Here is a 22,149-nt window from a genome sequence, read left to right as displayed (position 1 = left end):
AATTCACTGCGCCAAGGCTGCATCCCAAATATATATATATATACATATATATATATATTGGGCAGATCGAACTCTATTTTGGTGGCCTCTGGTACATTCCAATGCCTTGATGCCATCTGAAATACACAGCTAAATTATTGAATAATTTAAACGACTACCTCCCAGATTGGTAAAATGCGTTGTGACAAATTTTTTTATTACAATTATTGAAAATGTAGTGTATTAGTTGTTTTGGATATCGCCTAGGCCCACAGTATATGATGAGGGTTATTTTCTAAGTCAAATTAAACCCGTCTTCGAGATTAAAGTCATATTTACAGTTTTACTGCAAGATATACACTACAGGTAAAAAGTGAAAGTTTGTGAGTGAGTGAGTGAGTGAGTGAGTGAGTGTTTTCTACATTGTAGAATTATAGTGAACATCAAAAATATGAAATAACACATATCAAATCATGTAGTAACCAACAAATCCAAATGTTATATTTGAGATTATTCAAATAGCCACCCTTTGCCTTGATGACAGCTTTGCATTTCAATTAACAGGTGTGGCTTCCTAAAAGTACATTTGTCTTAGAATTGATTTCTTTCTTAATGTGTTTGAGCCAATCAGTTGTGTTGTGCCAAGGTGGGGGGGATATACAGAAGATAGCCCTATTTGCTAAAAAAACATCAAGCTCTATGATGAAACTGGCTCTCATGAGGTCCACCACAGGAATGGAAGACCCAGAGTCACCTCAGCTGCAGAGGATAAGTTCATTAGAGTTACCAGCCTCAGACGCAGCCCAAATAATTGCTTCACAGAGTTCAAGTAAACAGACACACCTCAACATCAACTGTTCAGAGGAGAATGTGTGAGTCAGGCCTTCATGGTTGAATTGCTGCAAAGAAACCACAACTAAAGGACACCAATAATAATAAGAGATTTGCTTGGGGCAAGAAACATGAATAGACATTAGACCGGTGGAAATTTGTCCTTTGGTCTGATGAGTCCAAATTGGAGATTTTTTGTTCCAACCGCTGTGTCCTTGTGAGATGCGGTGTGGGTAAACGGATGATCGCTGCATGTGTATTTCCCACCGTAAAGCATGGAGGAGGAGGTGTGATGGTGCTTTGCTGGTAACACTGTCAGTGATTTATTTAGAATTCAAGGCACACTTAACCAGCATGGCTACCACAGCATTCTTCAGCGATACGCTATCCCATCTGGTTTGGGCTTAGTGGGACTATCATTCGTTTTTCAACAGGACAATGACCCAACACACCTCCAGGCTGTGTAAGAGCTATATTTGACCAAGCAGGAGAATGATGGAGTGCTGCATCAGATGACCTGGCCTCCACAACCCCCCGACCTCATCCAAAATGACAGGTGTCCTGTCAATAAATCACTAGGAGATGCATATTGTTCATTCTAAAGGGAGAAGGCTATACAGACTTTTCTCACAAGCAAAATTAAATGGAAAGATGCCTGAAGTGGAGTGGAAAACTCTGCTAACTCCAGTGGGATTAACCCTTCCTAATAGGAATACCTCAGCAATAACAGCCATATCACCATCCCTGGATTACTACATTACTGTACATGGGCCATGGCTAAAAATCCCACCAATCATCAACTGTTTACAGAATGTTAAATCTGAGCCAATAGGGCTGTTCTAAAGTATTGCACTACATAGGGCAGTGTTTCCCAACCCTGGTCCTAGAGTACCCCCAACAGTACACATTTCTATTGTAACCCTGGACAAGCACACCTGATTCAACTAGTCATCAAGCCCGCAATGAGTTGAATGAGGTGTGTTTGTTTAGGGCTACAACGGAAATGTGTACTGTCAGGGGTACCCGGGACCAGGTTTGGGAAACACCGACACAGGGAATAGGGTGCTATTTGGGACAGAGCCTGGGTCTGTCTGATTGCCTGCATCTCTTCCAGACAGGAAGATCAGAGGACTCCTAATTTGGGTGGCCAGAATGACGGGAAGACGCAGAAGCTCTATTTCTATATAATCCCCATCTAATTCTGAGGAGACAATCGAGAGTAGCCAGGGCAAGACACCAGTCTATTCCATCAAACTTGCTTCCCTGGGGCTTTTCAGGGGCCTCTGATAAGTAAACATTTTTATTTTTCTTAAAAAGTGGCAATGCATACTTTAGTGATTTTTTTCTACTTTTTCTTCCTTCTATAGGCTATTACAACAATTAAATAGAAACTGTAGGTCCTTGAAAAAAAAATGTAATTGAAAAATGTCTTTAAAAGTCTTGGAATTTGACTTGCCAAAGTCTGTATGAACCCTCTATAGGCTTTGCAAATGAAAGATAAAATCACTTGCTATTGAAATTATTCACGCATCATTCTCTTTCCTGTCCGATCTTGTCTACCTGGCAGAATCATGATTATTTGCACGGAAACACCACTAGTAAAACACACCTGTCTGGCTGGCTGAATTAAAGGGTTGAAATGTATCATCTTTTCCCCAGACCTCAAAAATGGTCCCCTGATGTGGTTTAAGCATTGTTGTGGAGTTACAACATCCAATTTTGTCGTTTATCTATTAGGAAGTGTCATTTTGACATCAATTTTCATTTTGTATTTTTTTTGTGCCGTGGTATCGTTTTGGTAACGGAATTGCAAGACAAAGCAACGTTTCTTAAACTTACAGTAGGCAAATCATTTCTCCAAAACTAAATGTGTTGATATTAGTTGGAAGGGTTCTGATGTATTTCTAATACCTTGTAAGACTTTTTCTGGTAGATGTTGTCGAAGACGCCTTTTCCATCTGTTTGACTAGAAATCAAAAGCCCTTGCTTCTTCCTCATTTTTAAGATTGGAAAAAGGTTGAATTTTTTCAAATAAATGCCTTAATTTCTCAAAATACACTCTTGGCTGTCATTTACACCCAATGTGACGTGCTCCTGAGAACTTCACGTTGGTGCTCATGGGTCCTTTTCGATGGAAATGCCCATATAGCATACCTTACAATAAAATATTCTCTAAAACAGTACAGTAAAACTACTCTGCAATAAGAGTTGGATTTCTAAACCAGATGAGTTCTCAAATAGCAGCTGCCCAATACCACAATGTCAGATGCGTCGGGATATAAGGTATGGAGAATGATAGAAATAGAATGTTTGACTTTCAAATACTAAATGTTCAGTGAAGGCATATTTAGGTCGTTTAAATTATTAACCTAAGCCTAAGCCCTCGCAGGCACACCCAAGACTGCACACCCATGGCTGCGCCCTGCCCAGTCATGTGAAATCTGTTGATTATTTATTTACATAAAATTATTTAACCTTTATTTAACTAGACAAGTTAGTTAAGAACAAATTCTTATTTACAATGACGGCCTACTCCGGCCAAACCCGGACGACGCTGAGCCAATTGTGCGCTGCCCTATGGGACTCCCAATCACGCCCAGATGTGATACAGCCTGGATTCAAACCAGGTATTATAGTGACGCCTCTTGCACAGAGATGCAGTGCCTTAGGGCCTAATGAATGTATTTCAATTGACTGATTTCTTTATATGAACTGTAAAATTGTTTCATGTTGTGTTTATATTTTTGTTCAGTATACATTCGAGCAAATAACACCATCACAAACAGTGTTTCACCATTTACGGAGTACAAAGACAAATAGCAAGGGTGTCTTAGGCAGTATTAGAAGTATCTAAATATAGTGTAACCAATGTATATCAAGCGGGGCCTGAAACTAACTATTTGGGCCACCAGCCATTGTGGCAGGTAGATCTATCTACCAGCCACTCTATTTTTTTCACCAGCCTCTTTCACCAGATCTCAAGCTGCTGGAGTCGTCAGTGACGGTGGAAGCAGTGCACAACTTTTTGGAGCTGACGCCGACTCCTGTGGTGGAAGGACTCTTGCTCGACTCCCAAAACACGCTGAAACGAATGCGCACGCATGTGCACACCACCTCATTATTGCAGAGTCCTACTAGGAATACTGCATTTGCATTCTAGCGGACTGACATGAGCATGATGATGCCCATTTGCTCATCAACTTAGCCTATAAAAAGGCCTATTTTGTTTGAATACAGAAGGTGATGTGTCGGAACTATAATATTTCAGTGATATTTCTGCTGTGCGCAGCCTTGACAGGTCTCATGGGAGGATGCGACACACTATGCTGATAAGCCTATTCTTTACCATGTTAAAGCCCTATTTCGGATGCCCTACTTTGTTATCTATAGGACATCAACAGGCAGACAGGATTTCATTAAATAAGCTGTATGCTCAATACTTTTGGTGCATTTCACGATGTTCAACTTCAATTCACTGGCACTATGAAGAATAGCTTAGCCATACTCATTGATAGCCTAATATATACTTTTGGTGAATTTACGCAACACGAGAAATTGCGAAATACAAATTATCCAAACATAGAATATAGCCTATGCGCACAATTCCGACTGTCTGCCCCGATCCGCTCTCCCTCGCTGGCTTGCCTGCGCTTTCCCTTGGCTATGTAAAACGCTAGTGTGTTTGGTCTTCAGACTGTTGCGTGTAGAATAGCTCAGCCTATTGATAGCCCCTAATTTAGTGAACTTGTGCAAGACATTGGAAGCAAAGAAATTGCGAGATATGAATCTGAATCTTAGGAGTCGATTCTTGTAGAGTTGACTCCCCACCACTAAACATTGAGAGAGAATCTGATTAGCAACCTGGCAGTTGAAGCAAACTCAAACATTGAAAAACAACCTAGCAGGTGAACAAAATGTAAATAGTTAAGAAACTCAAGAATAAAGTCCCACTAGTAGACTTAAGTAAAATATACCAACTTTTCCGACTGTGCGCATATATTTGGATTCATAGCGCTGTGTGATTAGCTACCAGCTATGAAACAAAACAACAGAAACACATTGCTATAAAATGTGCTCATACTTGACTTATAACTATTTTTATTCACAAATGTGAGTTAAACACTTGCACTGTGGAACACAGGAGGATGGTGGCACATCAGTTGGGGAGGACAGGCTCGTGGTAACAACTGGGGTTATTGGAATGTATCAAACACATGGTTTGATGCCATTCCAGACATTATGTCCTCCTGGAAGGTGTTCATTTTAGGCCTTGATATAAAGTGCCGTGGAGGGCACAATGCGGCAGTCCAGAAATGAGAGCTTCCAAAAATGCCAAAAGCCTGGGCCTCTGATGGAGACTGAACTGTCAACAACGTATGCTTCACTATTCCCCCTTCTCGAAAGGAGCATGTGTGTGCCAAGACCCATAGGCTTCTCTCAAGGAGCATGTGTGTGCCAAGACCCATAGGCTTCTCTCAAGGAGCATGTGTGTGCCAAGACCCATAGGCTTCTCGAAAGGAGCATGTGTGTGCCAAGACCCATAGGCTTCTCGAAAGGAGCATGTGTGTGCCAAGACCCATAGGCTTCTCTCAAGGAGCATGTGTGTGCCAAGACCCATAGGCTTCTCTCAAGGAGCATGTGTGTGCCAAGACCCATAGGCTTCTCTCAAGGAGCATGTGTGTGCCAAGACCCATAGGCTTCTCGAAAGGATCATGTGTGTGCCAAGACCCATAGGCTTCTCTCAAGGAGCATGTGTGTGCCAAGACCCATAGGCTTCTCGAAAGGAGCATGTGTGTGCCAAGACCCATAGGCTTCTCGAAAGGAGCATGTGTGTGCCAAGACCCATAGGCTTCTCGAAAGGATCATGTGTGTGCCAAGACCCATAGGCTTCTCTCAAGGAGCATGTGTGTGCCAAGACCCATAGGCTTCTTGAAAGGAGCATGTGTGTGCCAAGACCCATAGGCTTCTCAAAAGAAGCATGTGTATGCCAAGACCCATAGGCTTCTCAAAAGGATCCCACCCTGGTCACCAATGCATCTGACCGAGACACTGCATGTTACAGTAAAATAATTTGTCACCAGTCGAACTGATTCTACATTGAATGGAGTCTCCGAGATGCTCAAACAAGCATGTGTATCTGTAGTTGGTGTTCTTCAACTCTAAAACGCACTAGACTGTGTAAGACAAAACCCACAAACAAAAGACAACAGGCAAATGCATACGCGGTCCCAATGTCTAAATAGTGACTGCAGGGCTAGTTGAAACTGCAGGTAGGATTGTTCTCCTCACAGGTGAGTGATTTAGCCCATGCTTGGTGAATAGCACTTGGTTGATCTCTGGGAGCAGGATACAGGAGAGCTGAATAGATAATGAGAGACAAAAGTGATAATCAAATAAACAATTATCACAGCAAAATAATGTAGTTTGTGAGCTAGAAAATGAACATCCCGACAGTCTGAGGCAGGGAGCTCTGCAATCATCCTACTCCAACTATTGTCAGGGATAATGTGGCATTTTTTATTTGTCAGTATGAATTAAATTAGTGGGTCCTGCCTTGATGACTGTATTACCCTTTTTTTCAATTTTCTCCTAAAATGACATACCCAAATCTAACTGCCTGTTGCTCAGGCATTGAAGCAAGGATATGCATATTCTTGATACCATTTGAAAGGACACACTTTGAAGTTTGTGGAAATGTGAAATGAATGTAGGAGAATATAATACATGAGATCTGGTAAAAGATAATACCAAGAAAAAAAACATGCATTCTTTTGTTGTTTTTTGTACCATCATCTTTGAAATGCAAGAGAAAGGCCATAATGTATTGTTCCAGCCCAGGCGCAATTTAGATTTTGGCCACTAGATGACAGCAGTGTATGTACAAAGTTTTAGACTGATCCAATGTGCATATTTGTTCAAAATGTTGTATCAAGACTGCCCAAATGTGCCTAATTGGTTTATTAATACATTTTCAAGTTCATAATTGTGCACTCTCCTCAAACAATAGCATGGGATTATTTCACTGTAATAGTTACTGTAAATTGGACAGTGCAGTTAGATTAACAAGAATGTAAGCTTTCTGCCCATATCAGATGTCTATGTCCTGAGAATTTTTACAACCTCATGCTAATCACATTAGCCTACGTTACCTCAACCATCCCACGGGGGGGGACACCGTATTAGCTAACTCGTGATGAAGCTATCTGCTTCTGCCAGCTATTAACAGTTCTACTTGTAACTAAATAGCAAGCTAGTTACATTACGAAGGTTACTGTGTTCTAAGTTGGGAGTCATTTTACAGCTCGCATTGATGGTATCACGTTTCTATAAATGAAAAACTTAACTAGATTACAAATAAATAAGACTACCAGATAGCAGTTGGTCTGACAGATCTCTCTCGAGCCGTCGCCAGCTGTCTACTACCTTTGGCATGGATAACATGATTGCCAGACGTGATCAGCAGAGATAGTACACAAGTTTTGATTGGTTTACAGTTTAGTGCTCGACTGCATTTGCCTGTTCAGTTAGCGAACAAAACAAGTATTATTTTGTCGCAAGAACTGACGTTGCCAACAAACAGAAATATGCTCAGAAGAAATAAATATACACAATGTAGAAAGCAGCTCCTCCCTCGATAAATCATCTCAGCCCAACGCCAGAGGTGTATGTGGCAATGCACTGCCGCTTGGCACGCAGCATGTTGGCAGTACTTGCTGGGACTTGTCGTGCTGTGTATCACAGGCGGTATGAAAGCGGGACAAAAGGAATTGACAACCCAAATCATTGCAAGGGCCGGATAGAGATGTGTCAGGCATTGTGTCTGACACAGTGCCTTAAGGGATAGTGTGACATTTTGGCAATTAAGCCCTTTTTTTTCTATTTACTCAATCAGACGAACTCATGGATACCATCTCTGCGTGGAGTTAAGGTAGTTTCTGGAACCATTGCCAACTAGTGTTAGTGCAATGACTGGAAGTCTACAGCAACAGCTAGCATGCCAATTGCCAAAATGTCACATTATCCCTTTACCACGTCTGGTTTTGATCTGTCTGCTCACTACAGAGCGCTAATACCCACTGAGGCACAGAATTGCATTTGAAATGCCATTTCTGTTTTCTGTGATAATGGGATTTACATGAGGTGCTGTAGTACACGCCCTATGTTCCTCCAGGAACAAAGATGGCATAGGTACAATGAGGTGTTGGATGGGATAGGATTGGGAGGGGCAATTTCAATGGCACTGACTGAATACAAAGTGTCACTAGCTACAGGACAGAAGTCAGGCCGAGTTAGGAGTGATGGGAACTCCGTGTTTGCATCCCAAATGGCACCCTATTCCCAATATAGTGCACTACTTTTGACGAGGGCCCGGTGTTTTCATCTAATGAGCAATGGGCTACATGGACTGGAATGGAGAATCTGCCACTGTCAGCACGCCACTTAGCTACTCTCCCTCCCTCCCTCACAGATAATAAGGCATTGGCTGAGGAAGTAACATTGACATCAGCTACTTTTACTGAAGGTTATTTCAATAGGCCTACACACTGACTGCTGCTGTACTGCTGTTTAAGGTGCCTTTATTTTAGAACCTGTCAATGATGCTGCATTCAGTTATTTACAGAATGGATAGAGACAGACACCAAGGTAAGGAGAGATAAAAGAACGTGGAAACTAACACCGGGATTATTGAGGAAACCTTCAAGGGTAAGAGAAGACACAGATCCTGGACTAAAATACACAGAGGGCATGGTGATGCTATTGCAATGCTGTAACTAATCTTGTCCCAGGCCAGCCCCTCTCTAGCAATTGAGGCTGGAGATGAGGTTGCTGTAATCAGGGCAATTCCACAGTAACAGATTGATGCTGAGACTCAGATTTTTTCCACTTTAAAATGTCAAAACAAAAAACAATGATTGCAAAGTTACAGCTTTATTTACAAGGACTACTTCAAACAATTTCCACAGAACACCCAATCACCCTGCAAATGCAAAGTTTGGTAACAGAATGAAGGTCGGTGCCAATGCATAGCTTCCTGGAATATTTCTGCCTCTCTTCTCTCAACTTAGTCTCAGAGCAAAACGTAATATATTTGACTAAATCCATGCCACATCATTTAATATGATATGTTACTTTACGTTTGCGTTACACTGGCCTACTAAAGTAATAGTGGTCATACAATATATTACAAGTTGTATGACATAGTATCCTATGTCTGGATCACATTTGACCAGTTTAGCATGATATATTATGTTTGACTGCTTTAGTATGATATAGTACGTTAGAAACTAACCTTAACCCTTGAACCTAACATCCTAATTTCCTAATTAGCTAAAAATGTCTGTGACCTTTGAAGTATACGCCCAACCAACCACCCTCCTTTCATTTTTGCCTTACTAAGCAACCTACTGTCCATACCAAACAAACTTATTTGAGTGTCTCGGATTTACATTTATGTAACGTGTAGTCAATGTAATGCAACCTAACAGAAGTTTACAGTATACTAAATGAAGTGACACGGATTTTAGTACAATATAATAGGTTTTGCTCTGAGACCAGGCTGCATTTCTCCATAGGTAACTACAGCTAGCTAGGTGGTGTAAGGGGAAACGAGTCTCAACATTCTCATTTTCACATTCCAGGGCACGAAATAAGCAACTCTACCTGGTTTGTGTTTACCTCCTAGGCACATGGTCAATATTTCCAAGCTCTCACCTAACCAGTAATTTACTTGTCGACAATCTAACGACCAGTGTCTTGTGCCGTGAAACGGCGAGTCAAAACAGGTTGATTCTAACTCCAGAAAATTGGATAATTTTCCTCTAGCTAAAAACAAATACATTTGTGGAAAGACGCACTAACGTTAACTATGGTTGCTAAATAAGACATTTTTCTATCTCCTGGGAAAAGACACAATAAATCAGACTTGACATACCTTTTCTTCTGGCGGTGATAATCCTTGTTTTGTAAAACTAAGCACTTGTGATGAGGGTAAAACGTTAATTCCATAAACTTTTCTTCTGTGTTTTCCTCTTCACCTCCCCGTCAGCCCAACACTGAAGTCAAACCACTAGTAGCAGGGTAGCAGCACAACACACATTTTCTCCACCTCGTTTCCACTTTTCCCTGACGTTCCCGCTGGTGCTCGCTCCCGCTTTTGCCTGCCTGCAAACTTCGCTTACCACTCAAGACAGCCCGCAACCTTTTTTTCGAGGGAGAGAGCAGCGATGGGGTACTGCCACCTTGTGGCGGAAGGGAAAACGTCTCCAAACACCTGTAGTCGCAGCCTGGTCTCATAGACTAGACGTAACATAGTCAATTTAAATCCGGGACGTTCAAATTAATACATGTCACCTTTGGTATGATTATGTAAGACAGATGGTTACTTAAGGCAAAAACAAAAGTAGGGTGGCTCGGCGTTTAGCCGAAAGGTTGTGAGTTTGAATCAAATGTTTTATTGAACCTTTATTTAAGTAGGCAAGTCAGTTAAGAACACATTCTTATTTACAATCATTGCCTACCAAAAGGCCTCCTGCGGGAACCGGGGGCCTAGGATTAAAAAATAATAATAAATTAAATATAAATATAGGACAAAACCCACATCACAACAAGAGACAACACTACATAAAGAGACCTAAAACAACAACAACAGCAAGGCAGCAACATGACAGCACAGCATGGTAGCAACACAACATAACAACATGGTAGCTGCACAAAACATGGTACAAACATTATTGAGCACAGTCAACAGCACAAATGTCAAGAAGGTAGACAACAATACATCACACAAAGCAGCCACAACTGTCAGTAAAAGTGTCCATGATTGAGTCTTTGAATGTAGAGATTGAGATTAAACTGTCCAGTTTGAGTGTTTGTTGCAGCTCGTTCCAGTCGCTAGCTGCAGCGAACTAAAAAGAGGACCGACCCAGGGATGTGTGTGCTTTGGGGACCTTTAACAGAATGTGACTGGCAGAACGGGTGTTGTATGTGGAGGATGAGGGCTGCAGTAGATATCTCAGAGGGGGGAGTGAGGTCTAAGAGGGTTTTATAAATAAGCATCAACCAATGGGTCTTGCGACGGGTATACAGAGATGACCAGTTAACAGAGGAGTATAGAGTGCAGTGATGTGTCCTATAAGGAGCATTGGTGGCAAATCTGATGGCTGAATGGTAAAGAATTTCTAACCGCTCAAGAGCACCCTTACCTGCCAATCTATAAATGACTTCTCCGTAATCTAGCATGGGTAGGATGGTCTTCTGAATCAGGGTTAGTTTGGCAGCTGGGGTGAGTGAAAGAGGAGCGATTACGATAGAGGAAACCAAGTCTAGATTTAACTTTAGCCTGCAGCTTTGATATGTGCTGAGAGAAGGACAGTGCACAGTCTAGCTATACTCCCAAGTACTTGTAGTAGGTGACTACCTCAAGCTCTAAACCCTCAGAGGTAGTAATAACACCTGTGGGAAGAGGGGCATTCTTCTTACCAAACCACACGTGTTCAGAACAAGGTTAAGGGCAGAGAAAGCTTGTTGGACATTAAGAAAGCTTTGTTGTAGAGCATTTAACACAAAATCCGGGGAGGGGCCAGCTGAGTATAAGACTATCATCTGCATATAAATGGATGAGAGAGCTTCCTACTGCCTGAGCTATGTTGTTGATGTAAATTGAGAAGAGTGTGGGGCCAAAGATTGAGCCTTGGGGTACTCCCTTGGTGACAGGCAGTGGCTGAGACAGCAGATGTTCTGCCTTTATAGACTGCACTCAGAGAGGTAGTTAGCAAACCAGGCCAAAGACCCCTCAGAGACACCAATACTCCTTAGCCGGCCCACAAGAATGGAATGGTCAACCGTATCAAAAGCTTTGACCAAGTCAATAAAAATACCAGCACAATATTACTTAGAATTAAAGGCAATGGTGACATCAGTGAGGACCTTTACGGTTGCAGTGACACATTCATAACCTGAGCCGGAAACCAGATTGCATACCCGAGAGAATACTATAGACATCAAGAAAGCCAGTCAGTTGACTTTTGATAAACAGGGCAAATAGAAATAGGCCTATAACAGTTAGGATCAGCTTGATCTCCCCCTTTAAATAAAAGGACGAACTGTGGCTGCCTTCCAAGCAATGGGAACCTCCCCAGAAAGGCTTGGCGATGATAGGGACAGCAACCTTAATAAAGAAGAAAGGGTGTAAACCTTCTGACCCAGATGTTTTTTAGGGTTCAAGTTTAAGGAGCTCCTTTAGCTCCTCAGAATCAATAACTGCCTGCAGGGAGAAACTTTGTAGCGGGGCAGGGGGAAAAGAGGGAGAAGCATCGGGGCTATATGTGCACCTAAATGGGTGTACAGAATAACATGAAATGCTCTGAAACCAGGTTGGTGTTCACTGCAGTAATGTCAAGTATGGCTACAGCACTCAAAGCTACTGTATGCAGTACTGTTCACACAGTAAATCAGATCTCCATATTTATTGCCGGATTCTTTTCATTGTCACATGCAAGAATACATTTTGACACTGTATCTATCTATCTATCAAGGTTACACCCCATTACAACTGGAATTCTCAGTGGTATGAACAATATAACAAAGATGGTATAATGCAAAATTGGCAACGTCCGGTTACTTTTATCATTTTCAATATCAGACACAATAGAATCTAGATCACCTCCACAGGGGCGTCTCTAGTGGGGGTGCAGGGCAGGACATTTCCCCCCCAAAAGTTGTTTGCCAGCCCAAATTACTACGCTTGAGTCATGTTAAACGCTTGAGTCCTATTACCTCAGAAATAGCCAACAAATTTCTGTCTGCCCACCCAGAAATATCATCCTAGAACTTGCCATGCACTCCATAAGAAAGTTTGAATGAGACCGAATGAGTCGAGCACTGAATTAGACTGACACCAGGTAGGTTTTTCTCAGAATTATTTAATCACACATACATACATTTACATCATGCAGTCAATCCAAAATGGTGATATCATTCAACCTCTTCCCCAGGTCGCTATGGTTCCGTCCCAAATGGCACCCTATTCCCTATGCAGTCAAAAGTAGTGCACTACATAAGGAATAGGGTGCCATTTGGGATGTACCCTAGGAATGATCCAGTACCTTTTTCCATTGATGGAATCCTTATCTGTCAATTAGAAATTTAAGTAACTATTACACAGTAATAAAGTGGCTACGCTTTTCTTTAGAATCAATGCAAACAAATTAATTTGGTAAACATCATGGACAAATGGTTGTTCTTTTTCTGTACTTTCCCATTTCATATCCATTAAATTGATGGAGTACAGTGGAACCCTGGCAGGTAAGGATAGGTAGGGTACTATGCACTCTGAAGACCATGTTGCAAAGTGTTTACTGTTCTAAAGGTTACAAAGATGAAAACTTGACAGACATTGTCCTGTCAAAGGTATAGGCTACCTACCTCTCCCAAACTAGCCTCTAATAGCAAAAAATTATGCTTTACAGCCCCATAAGTTACCATAGGTTGGAGTGTTTTCTAACCCCGTTTACGGTTCAAACTTTACATTAAGTGCTATCTTATCTGTCAATTTTATGTCAAATCCTTCCAAAACAACAAAAGTTCATAACATAAAACCCCAACACCTTGCTGTGGCTGCAGACTATTAAAAAGACTCAACCCTGGTCACACCTAACAGTATATCATTGGTATATAATATTGTACTCACAAGATGTCAGTGTTTTTGTTTCATGCTGGCCTACAATCACAGCAACAGCAAATGCTTCAGAATTTACACAAAATGACATAAAAACAAGGGTTGGAGCTATTTTACTCTCACATAGGAAAAATAATTGAAGGGGATTCAGGAAGAAAACAACAAACGCAAGAAGACAAGAAGTGTAAAATGTATAAAATCCTTGGCTCCTGATTACAACTTCGATAATTAATAAACCACTTTCCAAAATGCACTGCTTTGGGATAGGCCGAGTCTGAAACGGCACCGTATTCACTATGTAGTCTTGACCAGGGCCCATAGGGCTGTGCCATTTCGGACCCAGACAAGTTTACCAGCAGACTGAACCCGACCAATCCCCTTCCTAGCCAAAGGCCCCATGCTCATCTAACTGGCTGATCAGTGGCAAGGGCGAGCCAATCAAACACTGCCATCCAACATTCCAACCAATACAGATCAGATATGCTGGACAAGCTAGAGAACAGTGAGACAGATAGACAACTACACCAATCCACAATAATATTACATGTGCACTTGACCTGACTTAATGAAAAGAGGGTGATTTTGGAAAAGTCAGAGCCTGCCTTATATCGATTCCCAATATCAATTTAAACAGAGGCCCCCCTAAATGTATTTACTCCACTCGTCTTGACATTACTGGTGGTGGGGGGTGGGGGCACTGAAAGGAGCCCATTGATCAAAGTACTATAAACAGTTAAGTTACAAATAAAATGTTAAAACAACCACCAGCCCATGGTTTGTTCAGAGGAGGTCAGGACAAAAATGGTGAGTGGATGAGAGGACCTGGCTAGCCAGGACCAGCGTGTGTGTGCCATCTATGTGTGCCAATGGCCAGATAGATAGATAACATCCAAACCGTTGAAGAAGTAAAGACATTTGGGACGCAGGCATGAAAGCGTGCTCCTGATCAGACTCCTCTTTCCTTCTCACATCCGCTTAATGTAGTCACCGCGCCAGTATGTGTCGCTTTATCTTCCTTACAGTAAAAACAATGGCCATCACAGGTACTCTGTAATTACACCAATCTGAACTGGAATCACACCTCTTGGCATTTCAAAGCCAAACACCTCTTAAGGAAGCATGTGCCATATTACATATGTACAACAGGACAGTAGTGCTCAAAATGACATCTATTTCGGTTCAAACCTTTCAAGAAGCTTGTCAAATCTATTGATAGAAAGAAGTGTTGTACAACCAGCATAATAATAATAATGTACAAGAGATTAGCCTACGAATGTTTGTGGTATCAAGGATCAACATTTATATTTGCTGTGTTTCAGTCACCTTTTGTTTTTTTTCTCATCTCTTTTGAAATCCCGGTTAGCGTACATTCACATTGGCACAGTGCAGACCAAACCTTAAGACATCAGAGATGACGACAAACTGTGCCACGAAAAACAAAGCTACACATTCAAGTCAAATGTAGTTCATTGCGCAAAGACTGCCCTCTGCAGTTGGTGGGCGTCTTGTTGTGTGTTTTGTTTTGTATACTAAATTCATTTTGCTGTTGTTGTTTGTTCCGGAGAGAAGAAACATGAAGGTAGGTGGATCAGTACAGGGCAGGAATATTTATATATTTATATTAAAACTCCTCCCTCTCTCTAATATATAGCCTGCAGGAAGCCAATGGCTGTAATGAATGACAGGTTGCCAGGGTGATATCCATCTGCATCTTCTGTGGTCATGTCCCCTCCCATCTTCAAATGCTTCAGATGTGAGAGGAGAAGAGGAAGAGAGCGAGAGGGGAGGTGGGGAGGAAAGGAGTAGAGGGAAGTTGGGGAGGAAAGGAGTAGAGGGAAGTTGGGGAGGAAAGGAATAGAGGGAAGTTGGGGAAGAGAGGAATAGAGGGAAGTTGGGGAAGAGAGGAATAGAGGGAAGTTGGGGAGAAAAGGAATAGAGGGAAGTTGGGGAGAAAAGGAATAGAGGGAAGTTGGGGAGAAAAGGAATAGAGGGAAGTTGGGGAAGAGAGGAATAGAGGGAAGTTGGGGAGGAACGGAGTAGAGGAAAGTTGGGGAGGAACGGAATAGAGGGAAGTTGGGGAGGAACGGAATAGAGGGAAGTTGGGGAGGAAAGGAATAGAGGGAAGTTGGGGAAGAGAGGAAAAGAGGGAAGTTGGGGAAGAGAGGAAAAGAGGGAAGTTGGTCACAGAGGAAAAGAGGTGGTGGGGAGTAGAGAGAGAGGGGGAAGGTAGGGAGAGAAAGAGAGGGGGGGCTGTTAGTCTTACAAGACATGGGTGACGTCTACCAACACAAAATGTTACTGGCATCTCCCAAGAGAGAAATAATCTGGCATGTTAGATGTACATGTGGTGATAAGATTTTAGAAAACATTAGCAGGGGTTAGCAAAAAACAAACATGATTCATATCAGAGGATCCATGCTAGCCACCAGAAAAGTCAAGGCCATTCAACCACACAGCAGTTTTCTTCAGAGCTCTACTATTTAGAATCTGTTAACATAGGTCAATTACAGTAGAAAATTGACCCATTAAAAACTCCCAAGCCCTGTGGTTAGCTGCCTCTCAAACAGGCCCATTAATACTAAGCGTGTTATGGGCATCATCCTTGCCTCCTCCGGCCATAGAGGTACCGGTCAGTCTCACCTGTGTATCAGATCCGGTCTCTACTCTAGCCATCTGACCTATGTGGTATGGAGGGGGTCATCAGAATTACTACACTGCATTCACTATAATATATACACTCAGTTGCCAGTTTATTAGGTACACCACCCCGTTCTTAAAAAAAATGGTTTGCTCCTACAAACAGTGAGTTATGTGGCTGTGGCTTGCTATATAAAGACGAAAGACAGGCATTCAGTTACTGTTCAATTGAACGTTCAAATGAGCAAAACATGTGATCTGAGCTACTTTGAGTGTGGTAAGATCATCGTTACCCTTCTTTTTTTCCATTATCTCAGAAACGTCCGGCCTCCTGTGCTTTTCACGTACGACAGTGTCTAGGGTTTACCAAAATGGTGTAACAAACAAACATCCAGTCATTATCTCAGAAACGTCCGGCCTCCTGTGCTTTTCACGTACGACAGTGTCTAGGGTTTACCAAAATGGTGTAACAAACAAACATCCAGTCATTATCTCAGAAACGTCCGGCCTCCTGTGCTTTTCACGTACGACAGTGTCTAGGGTTTACCAAAATGGTGTAACAAACAAACATCCAGTCATTATCTCAGAAATGTCCGGCCTCCTGTGCTTTTCACGTACGACAGTGTCTAGGGTTTACCAAAATGGTGTAACAAACAAACATCCAGTCATTATCTCAGAAACGTCCGGCCTCCTGTGCTTTTCACGTACGACAGTGTCTAGGGTTTACCAAAATGGTGTAACAAACAAACATCCAGTCATTATCTCAGAAACGTCCGGCCTCCTGTGCTTTTCACGTACGACAGTGTCTAGGGTTTACCAAAATGGTGTAACAAACAAACATCCAGTCATTATCTCAGAAACGTCCGGCCTCCTGTGCTTTTCACGTACGACAGTGTCTAGGGTTTACCAAAATGGTGTAACAAACAAACATCCAGTCATTATCTCAGAAACGTCCGGCCTCCTGTGCTTTTCACGTACGACAGTGTCTAGGGTTTCCCAAAATGGTGTAACAAACAAACATCCAGTCGTTATCTCAGAAACGTCCGGCCTCCTGTGCTTTTCACGTACGACAGTGTCTAGGGTTTACCAAAATGGTGTAACAAACAAACATCCAGTCATTATCTCAGAAACGTCCGGCCTCCTGTGCTTTTCACGTACGACAGTGTCTAGGGTTTACCAAAATGTGTAACAAACAAACATCCAGTCATTATCTCAGAAACGTCCGGCCTCCTGTGCTTTTCACGTACGACAGTGTCTAGGGTTTACCAAAATGGTGTAACAAACAAACATCCAGTCATTATCTCAGAAACGTCCGGCCTCCTGTGCTTTTCACGTACGACAGTGTCTAGGGTTTACCAAAATGGTGTAACAAACAAACATCCAGTCATTATCTCAGAAACGTCCGGCCTCCTGTGCTTTTCACGTACGACAGTGTCTAGGGTTTACCAAAATGGTGTAACAAACAAACATCCAGTCATTATCTCAGAAACGTCCGGCCTCCTGTGCTTTTCACGTACGACAGTGTCTAGGGTTTACCAAAATGGTGTAACAAACAAACATCCAGTCATTATCTCAGAAATGTCCGGCCTCCTGTGCTTTTCACGTACGACAGTGTCTAGGGTTTACCAAAATGGTGTAACAAACAAACATCCAGTCATTATCTCAGAAACGTCCGGCCTCCTGTGCTTTTCACGTACGACAGTGTCTAGGGTTTACCAAAATGGTGTAACAAACAAACATCCAGTCATTATCTCAGAAACGTCCGGCCTCCTGTGCTTTTCACGTACGACAGTGTCTAGGGTTTACCAAAATGGTGTAACAAACAAACATCCAGTCATTATCTCAGAAACGTCCGGCCTCCTGTGCTTTTCACGTACGACAGTGTCTAGGGTTTACCAAAATGGTGTAACAAACAAACATCCAGTCATTATCTCAGAAACGTCCGGCCTCCTGTGCTTTTCACGTACGACAGTGTCTAGGGTTTCCCAAAATGGTGTAACAAACAAACATCCAGTCGTTATCTCAGAAACGTCCGGCCTCCTGTGCTTTTCACGTACGACAGTGTCTAGGGTTTACCAAAATGGTGTAACAAACAAACATCCAGTCATTATCTCAGAAACGTCCGGCCTCCTGTGCTTTTCACGTACGACAGTGTCTAGGGTTTACCAAAATGTGTAACAAACAAACATCCAGTCATTATCTCAGAAACGTCCGGCCTCCTGTGCTTTTCACGTACGACAGTGTCTAGGGTTTACCAAAATGGTGTAACAAACAAACATCCAGTCATTATCTCAGAAACGTCCGGCCTCCTGTGCTTTTCACGTACGACAGTGTCTAGGGTTTACCAAAATGGTGTAACAAACAAACATCCAGTCATTATCTCAGAAACGTCCGGCCTCCTGTGCTTTTCACGTACGACAGTGTCTAGGGTTTACCAAAATGGTGTAACAAACAAACATCCAGTCGTTATCTCAGAAACGTCCGGCCTCCTGTGCTTTTCACGTACGACAGTGTCTAGGGTTTACCAAAATGGTGTAACAAACAAACATCCAGTCATTATCTCAGAAACGTCCGGCCTCCTGTGCTTTTCACGTACGACAGTGTCTAGGGTTTACCAAAATGGTGTAACAAACAAACATCCAGTCATTATCTCAGAAACGTCCGGCCTCCTGTGCTTTTCACGTACGACAGTGTCTAGGGTTTACCAAAATGGTGTAACAAACAAACATCCAGTCAGCCGCAGTCTTTTCGGCGAAAACAGCTTGTTGATGAGAAGTCTAAGGAGAATGGAAAGAATCGTGCAAGCTAACAGGCGGGCCACAAACAGGCAAATAACTGCGCAGTACAACAGTGTTGTGCAGAACAGCATCTCGGAACGCACCACTCGTTGGAAGGGCTAATGCAGCAGACGACCACACTGGGTTCCACTCATATCAGCTAAAAACAAGAAGTGGCTACAGTGGGCACTCGGTCCCCAACACTGGACAATTGAGGAGTGGAAAAACATTGCCTGGTCCAACGAATCCCGGTTCCTGTTGCGTCATGCTGAAGGCATGGTCAGGATTTGCCGTAAGCAGCATGATTCAATGGCCCCATCCTGCCTGGTGTCAACGGTACAGGCTGGTGGTGGTTGTGTAATATTGTTGGGAATGTTTTCCTGGCACACGTTAGGTCCCTTGACACCAATTCAGAAATGGTTCAACACCCCAAAGAATTCAGGCTGTGCTGGAGGCGGGGGGGTCCCGACCTGGTACTAGATGGGTGTACCTAATAAACTGACCACTGTGTATATGCCATATAAAATACACTTTTATCCAACGCAACTTGCAATAGTGCTTGCATACATTTTTGTATGGGGGGCAGCGGTGGGACACAAACCCACGATCCTGGCATTGACTGCAGGCACCATGGTCTACCAACTGAACCACACAGGCCCTGAACACATTACTACACTGCATCAACTCTTTTAGATATATGGGAGAAGTCGAAATGATCCCCATGTTGGGAGTTATGGATCAAACTTGTGTTTCTCATCATCTTCTACAGTCTATTTTTCCCATTGAGGCAGTAGTCAGTCACTCACTTCTTGTCTGGCTTCATGCCTCCTCCTCCCCTGATGGCCACGGCCTGGCTGTTCTGGTAGAAACCCCCTCCGCCGCGGTTCACGTTGGGGTGGGTGGGGGACGCCACTGGAGGCTGGCCAGGACGAATGGGTTTGGCTGTGGAGGGGGGCAGAGGAACACAACAGTTAAGGAACGGCATGCATTTATGTACTGAATAACATTTGTGTTCAACGTCCAAGGATCAAGTTTATTAAGCCATTTGTAGGTATTGGAATACATATATTGCAACGTGTTTTGTATGAGCTCAAAAACAATAAAAACATTAGTCACACACACAAGGCAGTCAATGTAAAAGCAGTACACAAAAATATATACTAGAGGAACTCAGTTTAGGAATGGCATCCATTAATATACTGAATATCCAACCATACATTAACCACCAGGATTACAGCATGCAGTGTGTATCTTCCCTCTCTCCTCACCGATCTGAGCAGAGTGGCCCCTCCTGGCCATGTTCTTAGCCCTGACGGCATCTTTGATGCGATCCACCTCTTGCTGGTAGCGTTTGCGGTCGCGTGCACCATTCTCTTTGGCCTCCTTCAGCGCCGACTCCAGGGCCTTGACCCGCTCAGCCGTAGCACGCAGACGCTTCTCCAGTTTAGGAAGCTCACAGCGCAAGTCTGCATTATCACGCACCAGCTGAGAGGGAGAGAGAGGTTTGACAAATTAGCCATCTCCAAAAGCACTAGAGTTGGTATGATTTCAGTGTGTTTGGGTCTACTTGTTGGTTTCACAGCTGAGAACACACCTGTTTGTGAACCTTGGTAAGCTGCTCCAGGTTGTTCTCCAGAAAGGAGATCTTCTGTTTCTGAGCTGCGCTGCCTCCTGTGTCATCAGAGTCCATCTCAGCACTCTTCTTCACTCTGGTAGCCAGGTCCTGGACAAACAGCTTCCTCAGGTTGTGCAGGGTCTGGAGCTCCTTGGCCTAGCGGAGTAGGGGATAGTGTTAGAGGGGTTAAAGGGGAATGGAAACACTCACCCAAATTACCCTTCTTTTTTTTGCAATTATTATTCATAGAAAGGCATAAAGATTCATGAAAAGAAAGAAGTTTGACTATAAAAGGTTCATTCAAATGTACCTTTTAACCGCCCTTTAAGGGGGAAACCGAAGAGCTGTTGTTATCTGTAGTCTACTCACCACAGTCTCCTCCAGTCCCTTCAGGTCCTGTCTGGCCTGCTCTCTCCTGTCCTGCATCACCCTGCACAGCACAACACACGGACGCATTAGCCACAGCTTGACCGCAGTAACACTGGACAAGTATAGTGCTAATCTAAGCTAAACAGACGTGATAGCTTCTATAATGAGCATGTCATGTGGGCACTCGTGAGCAACATCATTGTGTATATGCCACACAGTAATTAGCGATCACATATTCTGTATCGTACGTTAGCTCGTGAAGTTTGCGGCTCTTCTCCTGGTCGGTAGACTTGAGTTTGTCGTGTTCCACCCTGAGACGCTCCTGTTCCAGCATGATCTCCTGGTTGAGACTGGAACAAATCAAATCGTATATTTGTCACATGCGCCGAATACAACAGGTGTACAACCTTCATGTGAAATGCTTACTTAGAAGCCCTTACCAACAATGCAGAGTAAGAAATATTTGGTAAATAAACTAAAGTTAAAAAAGTTACACAATAAAATAAGAATAACGAGTCTATATACAGGGGGTACCGGTACCCAGTCAATGTGTGGATGGGTTAGTGGAGGTAATTGATGTCATATGTCCATGTAGGTAGGGGTAAAGTGAGAATACATAATAAACAGTGAGTAGCAGCAGTTTAAAAAGGGGGTCAATACAAATAGTCAAGGTAGCCATTTGATTAACTGTTGAGCAGTCTTATGGCTTGGGGTTAGAAGCTGTTAAGAAGCCTTTTGGAGAACAGTCTATGATTTGGGTGGCCGGAGTCTTTGACAATTTTTAGGGCCTTCCTCTGACACCGCCTGGTATATAGGTCCTGAATGGCAGGAAGTTTGGCCCCGGTGTAACACAACAACACAATATAACACCCTAGCCCTGGAGACAGGAGACATTGTAGTTGCCTCCCAAGTGGGACATAACCACAGTAAACAGTAGACAATGTGTACATGGGGGTGTGTTTAGTCTCTTACTCCTGCAGTTCAGTGATGTGGTGCGCCTTCTTGTCCAGCTCATCTCTGAGGCTGCTGATCTGTTTCTGATGGGTCTCACGGTGGCCAGCGATCTGCTTCTCTACAGCCTCCTGGGGATGACACACAAGAGGTCAAGGGACACCAATCAACATCCGTAGCATATCATAGTAGGCAGTCGGACAAGTGGACAAGTCTGGACTAGTCGTACCAAGAGGTCACCAATCAACTGTATCATCTGGAATATATCATGACTTCTGGGGCTGCGTCCCATCTGGTACCCTATTCCCTATTTA

General features: G+C 43.0%; 2 protein-coding genes across 6 annotated transcripts in view; both read right to left on the bottom strand.

The window, feature by feature from the left end:
• The window catches only part of LOC139376370 (rho GTPase-activating protein 12-like), a 139,981-nt gene extending 130,109 nt beyond the window's left edge, over window positions 1-9,872 (bottom strand). For 3 of the 4 annotated variants that reach the window (XM_071118879.1, XM_071118877.1, XM_071118878.1), the window contains exon 1: window positions 9,743-9,825. The gene's annotated coding sequence lies outside the window, so the exon portion shown is untranslated. Of the gene's footprint in view, window positions 1-9,742 lie in introns of all 4 variants that reach the window. The other variant, XM_071118876.1, reaches the window with a different exon arrangement.
• A 2,839-nt stretch (window positions 9,873-12,711) lies between these two features.
• Window positions 12,712-22,149, bottom strand: part of LOC139376358 (kinesin-1 heavy chain) — a 34,928-nt gene continuing 25,490 nt past the window's right edge. The window contains exons 18-25 of one of the 2 annotated variants that reach the window (XM_071118794.1): window positions 21,857-21,966; window positions 21,133-21,234; window positions 20,885-20,945; window positions 20,495-20,671; window positions 20,169-20,385; window positions 19,707-19,842; window positions 16,127-16,164; window positions 12,712-15,231 (exon numbers count right to left, since the gene is read on the bottom strand). In XM_071118794.1, coding sequence (XP_070974895.1) covers window positions 16,152-16,164; window positions 19,707-19,842; window positions 20,169-20,385; window positions 20,495-20,671; window positions 20,885-20,945; window positions 21,133-21,234; window positions 21,857-21,966 — 816 coding nt within the window. In that variant the 3' untranslated portion in view covers window positions 12,712-15,231; window positions 16,127-16,151. The remainder of the gene's footprint in view (window positions 15,232-16,126; window positions 16,165-19,706; window positions 19,843-20,168; window positions 20,386-20,494; window positions 20,672-20,884; window positions 20,946-21,132; window positions 21,235-21,856; window positions 21,967-22,149) is intronic. The other variant, XM_071118795.1, reaches the window with a different exon arrangement.

Source organism: Oncorhynchus clarkii, chromosome 20 (genome assembly GCF_045791955.1).
Source record: "Oncorhynchus clarkii lewisi isolate Uvic-CL-2024 chromosome 20, UVic_Ocla_1.0, whole genome shotgun sequence".
NCBI classification, from domain to species: Eukaryota; Metazoa; Chordata; class Actinopteri; order Salmoniformes; family Salmonidae; genus Oncorhynchus; species Oncorhynchus clarkii.
This window is presented reverse-complemented; position numbering and strand designations above follow the sequence as displayed.